The sequence below is a fragment of the Tupaia chinensis genome, unplaced genomic scaffold, assembly GCF_000334495.1.
Source record: "Tupaia chinensis unplaced genomic scaffold, TupChi_1.0 Scaffold000465_1, whole genome shotgun sequence".
Classification (NCBI taxonomy): Eukaryota; Metazoa; Chordata; class Mammalia; order Scandentia; family Tupaiidae; genus Tupaia; species Tupaia belangeri.
The window spans coordinates 2,053,423-2,061,844 of NW_006159974.1; the positions used below are offsets into that span (position 1 = coordinate 2,053,423).

The window sequence follows — 8,422 nt, forward strand, 5'->3', positions numbered from 1 at the left end:
CACACCCTGCCCAGCTCAGGTCACCGACCTCATCAATTTCCTCTGAAAACGTTTCACTTCTGCCCTTTTGGAATGTTCTCTCTGTAGATTTAGAACATGACATCACTTTATAGATACAGTAAAAATAAGATTACAGTGGAAGGAGAGCTAGACCCTCCCAAAATATATTTTCTATATGCTATTGAAAGATTGGACCACTCTTGCTGTTTATAACTTTTTGAAAATACCTAAGGTTATCAGTTCTTAATTGGTACAATCTGATTCTCAGCTGGCTTTTAGAAACGGCATGGATCTTAGCAAGCTGGCCATTGGTCCCTCTGCTTCCACTATCACTGTGTCTTCAAAATATGGCTTCTTCACGTAACTACTGGAAAGCAAAGCAAGACATTCTCCTCCAAAGGAGAGGATGATGTGCACGTAGCAGCTCTACCTAGATGTTCTCGAGCTTAACCTCGCAATACATGCACACAGCATCCCATTCAAGCTTACACTGCTGGGGGGCAGTATTAGATCAGTACAAATCAGCTGAACTTTTTCGTAACCAGTGCTTGGATCTGTGCTTTACGGTGCATACAATACTTCTACACTTCTCCTTCAGTCCTCACAAGACCCCCGTGAGGTGGGCACGGCGCATATTATTATCCCCATTAACTGAGGTACAGACTGAGACTCAGAGAGGGTAAGGACCCAGACCAAGATGATGCGGCTATTCAGTAGAAGAGCCAGCACTTTACCCAGCTCTCTGCTACCTCATCCTCTTCGTGTTTCTCAGCATACCCTACCTGAACAGAATTCTCTTTCCGCAGTCCATGCAAATCTCGAGTTTCAAACTGGAAAAAGTACAGTTAATTGTGGGGCCAGTAGGTGATGTGGTGGTTAAGGGTGCTGGACTCCCACATGGCAGACCCTGGTTTGAGTCCTGGACCTGGGGGCTTGCTTTCTCACTTTTTCTCTCACTCTGTGTGTGTGTGTGTGTATGTGTCTCCCTCCCTGGTCAAATTAAAATAAACACATAAATAAAGTTAAATGAAATAATTATTAAAAAAAAAGAAGAAGAAAAAACAGTTAATTGTCCTAGTCCCATGTGGGGTGAAGGTGTTTTGTTTTGTCTTGTTTTGTTTTGAGAGGTTTTCGCTACAGGGCACATGTGCTTGCCAGAAAGACAGAGAGAGAGACAGAAAGTGAGAAATCACCCCCCGGGGGGATGGCCACACTGCAATCCCTTCTCCTCCATTCTCCGCTTGGGATCCTGGGCATGCACGCACACACGCCCGATACGAGTTTAAGCCGCCGGGTCCGGGACGCGAACCGCAGTCGACTACGTGGGAGTCCAGCGACATAGCCATTACGCTAACTGCTGGTCCCAAGGTGTTTGGGTTTTTTGAGAGATATTTTTGCTGTAGGGTGTATGCACTCACCAGAGAGACAGCAAATGAGAAATTACACCATGCTGCAGTCCCTTCTCCTCCATTCTCCTCTCAGGATCTGGGGTATTCATCCACTTGCACCCTGGCTTAAGTTTCAAGCCACTGGTCTGGCACTCGAATCACAGCCGGCCATGTGGGAGTCCAGTGTTGTAACCACTACAGTCCTTGCTGGTCCCAAGGTGGGGGTTTTATCATATCTTTCTCAACATTCCAGACTTCTTAGCATCTCTAGTTTAACCACGAACTCTCTCTCCCTTCTGCATGGTGTGAGATCCACTAGGATTCCCAGGTCACCATAAAGGTATTGAGGATTTTACCCCCAAATGGGCTCGATACTACGCTTCCCATCCACCTTTCACATTTTGCCAGTGTTCTGTACCTTCTTTCTCATCTCTTCTCCTTATAAAGAAAATTTAGTATTTCCCTCTGACTTCCAATGCCTGGCTTCTCAGGACCGAGCTTCCTGGGAAGCCACTTGGTTCCTCCACCTCCAGAGCACCTGTCAGATTCTCTGGCTACAGTTAGGTGCTGTTTCATCTCTGAAAGTCTCTGTTTCTGTTTTGCCTCTGGGTGAGCCACTTGGCTAAAGCTATTTTCCTAATCAGGCCTTCTGTCCAGGGTTCCTGTGAACTCCAGAGAGCTACTGTTTCAACCAAAGGGAAACAATCCCCCCACCCCACTATGGAAGTCCATGACATCCAGTTACTCCCTCCACATACACCAGACATCTCCATCTCATCTTTTTGAAGTGGAGCCCAGTCTTGGCAGGCTTAAGGTGGACTGTGTCCACAGTGCCCCCTACTGGAGATTTTGCACAAATCAAGATTTTGGACAGCTTGTTAGGCTAGGGCTACTGCATTTCAGGTGGGACATCTCTGGAAAGAGTCATACCACTGTCTTCTTTCTTTTCCAATATCAGTTTAATCTCACAGACATTTATTGAGCACCTACTATGAGGTATCGCTGTGCTAGCTCTGCAGGTAGAGCTGCAATGCAGATGGACACCTTACCTACCCTTGTGCAACTCATCCTATACTAATTGGTTCTGCAGAACCACCACTTGGTTTCCAGCTGGTCTGAGTTACTTAGAACTTGGCAAGACTACCCGACTTCTGGACACCCCACAATAATCCAGTCACTGGCCTCTGCAATCCTTCCCGGGGTAGTAGCTTGCTCCATCACCCTGCCCACCCTGGTCATTCTTCCTTGCTAATCCCTGACCAGCTGGGGTTCTCCTCTTCTCTGGTCTCCCCTGGCCCTGCCTCTTCTCTCACAGGACAATCTCCTTTGTCCTGATGGTGGTATCACCATCCTCGAATCCAGTAGTTATTACTATCATTTATAGAGGTGTATTTTCCTGAAGTAAACATTCAAGCATATGTTATAAAATGGATAATAATGACAGAAGTAGAAATGTGCATATATGAGTAACAGCACAAAATAACTCAAGAACACAATCTTCCAAAATGCTATTTACAAATTCTAAGCCCGTCTCCCCTGTTAACTATTCAGATAGACTTTTAATTGTTGCTATCATTGTAACAATTCCAGATTCTAACATTTTTGCTTATGATTACATCACAGAACTATTTCTTCGAAATAATTGTCATAGTTGTCATATACGAAGGCAGTAGCTCATCCCTAACAGACCACAATCTGCTTAGCTGCTCCCCGCCCAGTTGAGCAGTTTCCAGTTAATGACTGTAATATATAGGACAGTCATAAATGTCTCTATGCAAATATTTTTCTTTTGAATTATTTTCCCAGAATGTATTCCCCAAGCTAAGATAACATATTCTTGTCATAACTGTTTTAAAACCCTTGGCTAGAATTGCCAAATTGTTCTACACGAAGCATCATTTTATAGTGCCAGGAGTCTATTTCTCCATAACATATTTTTAAAATTTATTTTTGACAAATGCAAGTGGTTTTATTTTGTTTTGTCTTTCTTTTCGTTTTACTAGTCCCTGTCTGTATGCATTCCCTCCTGGCTTTCATAGCCTATTTGATTCTTTGACCAAATAGGGTGTTTTTTTTTTTTTTTTTTTGGTAGAGGTTTTGCCTTAGGGTGCGTGTGTTCACTGAAGAGAGAGAGACAGAGACAGACGGGGAGTGAGAAGTCACCCCCAAGGGGGGGATGGCCATGCTGCAATCCCTTCTCCATTCCCTCGGGATCCTGGGAACACGTGTGCACACACATACACACACACACACACACACACGCATGCACCTGGTGCGAGTTTCAAGCTACTGGGTCTGGGACTCAAACCACAATCGGCCATATGGCAGTCCAGCGATGTCACCACTATGCCATTGGCTGGTCCCACCAAACAGGTCTCCAAGTCACTGCATATATTGCAAAGTGAACTCTTCCTCACCAAATCAATTCGACGTCATTTCTCATCTTACTGGTTTCCTTCCCATCTCCGTTATTTTGTGCTGTGCATACAATTTAAATTCACACGTAATTGGATTTGTCCACCTGGACTTTGATGAGTTCCCCAATGTTTCAATAAACAAGGATGGCCTTCTTAGAAAAGGATTTTCTTTTCCCTTACCCCGAACACCCTGCACTTTCCATTTGGCCTTGTCCAAAATCCCTCTGGTTCCCACGAATGCTCCAGCACATCCATGATCCCTACATTAAGATCCTTTCCATTATCTCTCGACAATCCCTGGCTAGACATACCCTAACAGCCTATTCAACCGCCTCAATTCCACCGATGTCACCACCATAAAAAGCACCAGTGGTCTCTGCACAGCTCCAGCTGGAGCACTCTGTGTTTTACACCTCCACCCATCCTGGGCCGGCTGCCCGCTTCTCAGGTTTTCCTGCTGGCTTGGCACCGCCAAACCCACCCCTGTCCCTTGGGGTCCACCATTTTCTCTAGTAGTAGTGACCACAGAGGGACAAATTTCTTCACCCCTTAGTTTAGCTAAGTGAAGGCCAACATTTCTCAAAAGGAATTTTGCTCAAAAACAACGGAAAAACAAAAAAAATAGATTCCAAGAAATGTAAAGACATCAAAGCAGAAGTGAAGCATCAAGATTTTACATCTCGCTTAGGTCTTGCCTTGGGTCAACTTGGCAGGGGGCATGGTCCCCTTCTCTGATACTCAGAGCTGATTTTTTTTTTAAGAATTATTTTTATTTAAGTTTATTTATTTATTTTAATTTGACCAGAGATGGACAGCGTGAAAGAGAGAGAGAGAAAGAGAGAAAGCAAGCCACCAGGTCCGGGACTCCAACCGTGGTTGGCCATGTGGGAGTCCAGCGCCATGCCACACCACGCCACGCCACCCGCCAGCTCCCAGACCTGGTTTATTAGACAGCAACCCTGCCAGATGTGGTCTTCCTGTAAATTGTTTTTTTTTGAACCCTTTGAGGCAAGTACTGCTTGGCTTCAGCTGGTAACTACACTTGTTCCCACATGAAGCCCAGCCTGTGCTTCACTAGGAGAGCCTCTGCTTCCTGACTGTGGTGGCAAAGATGTCATTTATGGCCATTTCGAAATTGCAGGCCCCTTCTGACCCCACGTGCTCCTGTGCCAGTCTGAGAGGAGCCAGGTTCTTAGCTCTTTTCCAGAATGCACGTGTCGGACCTACTCTGGGCCCTTCGTGGCCCCAACTACTTTTGCCCACCTCCTCCAGACTTCCTTGGCTACTCCATCAGGAATGGCTTTGAAGAATGCGAATCGGGTCAAGTTTATAAATCTCAGAACCCTAAAGTACAGAGCAGAATCAATGGCAGTAGTGGTCACCCATAAAATCCACGAGGCTGATGAATCCCTGCGCCCCTCCAGCCCCTACTCTGCTTCTGAGAGTTATGGCCATGCCGTCACCCTCGGGTCCCTCTCTGTACACCAGAAGAGGGCTAGAAGTTTGGTATTCCCCACTGAAAAGTTGCCAGTCCCTGCCCTACAGAAAAATGCCCTTAGGTTCCCATGAAGATGCTACCACATCCCGTGGCAGCTACGCTTCCCTCCTGCCCTCCCCTTCCCCACCCACACCTGTCCCAGTCCCTTTAACTGTCAGGAGAACGAACCCGAAAGATGTGGATGGTCCCATTACTGAGGGACACGACCAAGTACCTGCCATCCACCATGGTGGTCACTCTGGGCTTTTCCAGGCCATGGTAGGCCGTCAGGAAGTCACCCAAAAGTGACCCCTTGGGGTCCAGGATCACCACCTTGTTGACCTCTCGAAGGGTCAGAAAGATGTAGCCTTTCTTGTCCACGGACACGGAGCCTGGCTGGCAACCATGCAGCCCTGGCCCGCTGTACTCCCCAATCACCTGGCCCAGCCCATCGCACACCACCACGCTGTTCTGCTGCCAATCTGACCCCACGAAATTGCCCTGGGGGCTAGTGGTCAGGAACACCAGTGCCCGCAGGCCCCTGTTGGCCTTGCCCCCAGGGATGAACCGAGTGGCCAGGCTGCCTTCCATGTTGTACACTTCCACATGACCCGCCACGCTAACAGCCACCCGGTCCCTGCTCGGCAGCGCAGCCACAGCGTGGCTTGCCTGGGAGAGGCTCAGGGCTCGGCGCCACTGCACCTCGCCATCTGAGCTGATGAGATAGAGCCGTGCACATGCTGAGAAGGCCACCGCACCCTGCAGGGCGGCCACACTGCACGGGGAGCAGCCTTCCGGCACTGGCACCGTGCCCTTGTAGTCACCGTTGAGGGAGAAGCGTTTCAGCGCTCTGTTCTGCTCATCGGCCACCAGGATTTCCCGGGGACCAAAGGGACAGAGCCCAGTGATCCGGGGGGATCGCTTATCTCCAGGCATCCGTGTGGGGAAGCTGCAGGAAAAGATGGGCCTAGGGAGGAGGCCAGAGCCTTCCAGGTTTGGCCCAGGTGCTGGGCTGGGCTCCCGGGAGATCGACTTCAACCTGCCTTTGAACTTTCTTTTCTTGTTGGTTCTGCCACCCTTTTGCAGCTGGGCTCCTCCATTTTCTTGGGGCGTCTGGGCTCTCTCTTCTTTTGGGGTCTCGGTTCCATCTTTTTGGGACACCTCGGCTTTATCCTCATTGGGGGCCTGGGTTCTATCTTCTTCAGCTATCTGGGCTCTGTCCTCTTTTGGCATCTGGGCTTTGTCCCTGCACTGGGGCTGGACTCTGCTCTGCCTCTCCATCTTGGCTCCCTCCTCCCTCTGGCTATGGGCTTCATCCCCTCTCTGGGGACCAGCTCCATCCTTCCCACTGTCCCTCTGCGGCTGCTGCTCCTTGAAGGAGAGCTGAAGCAGGTAGCAGTCCTTGTCCAGGAGCCCAGGATGGAGCTCCAGCTGGGGCAGCAGGCAGGGGGCTGGCCCCGGCATCCCAGGGCAGTCCTGTAGTTGCCGGAGCCTCTGGGTGATGGCCCCCTCCAGTGAGAGTATCTCGGCCTCGCGACCTAGGCTGAGCACCCGACGGGCAAAGGCAGCTGCTGCTCTGGTCACCTGCTCCCGGCCCTCTAGCTCTGCCAGCCTTTCCCGAGAAGCCTCCTCAGCAGCCTCCACATGGGCCCGCAGCTGCCCCAGCACCTCCTGCTTCTGGGCCAGGAGAGTCCGGAGGACCCCCTCGGCTGCCTCCTCCACTTGCATCCCCACCCTGGCTGCCTGCTCCCGCAGCTGAGTCAAAGCTTCCTTTTGCATCATCCGGGCAGCCTCCAGTTCTACCAGGTTGTTGTCCACACCTGCCAGGAGCTCCTCAAGGCCCGGCCTCCGGGCACGCACTGCCTCAGCCAGGGGCAGGCATGGGTGGTCCAGGTGGGGGTCCAGGCGGCACTCTCGGCACAGCAGCTGGGAGCAGGGCTGGCACAGGAAGCGCAGTGCCTCCCCCGGGTGCTTCGGGCACTGGGCTGCCTGGCGCTCCCGGGCCTCCTCGTCGTACCAGCCCGCCCTGTAGCCCACCAGGTCCACTACTCGGTGGCTGTGCGTCTGGCGAGTGCAGCGGTGCCCATCTGCACAGGCCTGGCACAAGTCGTCGGCACAGTCCAGGCACCGGGCTGTGGCTGGTCCCCCGGTGCTGGTGCCCCCCACTAGGGGGCAGAGAGCACAGGCTGGTTTCCCAGCACGCAGGTCTCCGCAAGCCCGGGCTTTCACCAGATCCAGGAGCCCGTTCACAAAGAAGTTGGTTTTGAAGGCTGCCACACCTGCCGGCGGCACAGGCACAGTCTCGCGGCACTCGGGGCAGCGGACATGGCCACCCTTGGCCAGCTGGCCCAGGCAGTCCTGGCAGTAGGTGTGCAGGCAGGGCAGTGTTTTGGGCGACCGCAGCTGCTCCAGACAGATCTTGCAGGCCAGGAAGTCACTGCTCAGGGCCTCCAGCAGGGAGGGTGGAGAGCCCTGGGAAACCATGCTGCAGGTGGAGGGGCAGGGGCAGAGGTCAGGGTCCTGCCCACCCCCCCACCATCCCCCCATCCTCATACCCCAGCCTGACCCCTAAGTCTGGGGTCTCATCTGAATGGCCAGGAATTTCCTTCTGGTATCTGGGGCCTCAGCCACTTTCTCCAGAGCTAGAGAGCCCCTTCCTTGTCCTCCTCATGTATATTCAGCAAATGTGACAGTGTCAATGCTGCTGTGGCATCAGGCCTGTGACAATGACAAAGCCAAGACCCTGACCTCAGAGCGCTAATTATCTAATAGTGCATCCGGGTTACAGGCCTTGTAGCAAGCTCTGCCCCCGATCCTGAGTGACCAGGTCCTGGGGTCCTGCGGGGGTAGGGTATTGGAATGAGACAGGTCTGGGTTGGCAGAGTTGCCCTGACCCTGGCAGCTGAGGTGGGGTCTCCAGAGAGTATGAGGCGCCCTAATTCCTCCAGCCTCGGTACACCTGTCTCCAGACTCCGCAGCATCTCGAATGAGGGAGGCCCCATTTCCTGCCCCACTTCCTGCTCCACGTCCTGCCCGGACTTTTCCTGAAATGGACTCTGGAGCAGGCAGAAGGAAAGCTGAGGTTAAAGGCTTAGCCTGGGCCTCAGCTCCTAGAGTTCTCTTGTTGCCGGTCCTGCTGA

General features: G+C 51.8%; 1 protein-coding gene across 1 annotated transcript in view; it reads right to left on the reverse strand.

Annotated features, from left to right (window-relative positions):
• Positions 1 to 5,112: 5,112 nt before the first annotated feature.
• TRIM56 (tripartite motif containing 56) overlaps positions 5,113 to 8,422 on the reverse strand; it is a 4,229-nt gene continuing 919 nt past the window's right edge. The window contains exon 2 of the mRNA XM_006155679.3: positions 5,113 to 7,767. Within this exon, the coding sequence (XP_006155741.1) occupies positions 5,451 to 7,766 (2,316 nt within the window). The 5' untranslated portion in view covers position 7,767 and the 3' untranslated portion in view covers positions 5,113 to 5,450. The remainder of the gene's footprint in view (positions 7,768 to 8,422) is intronic.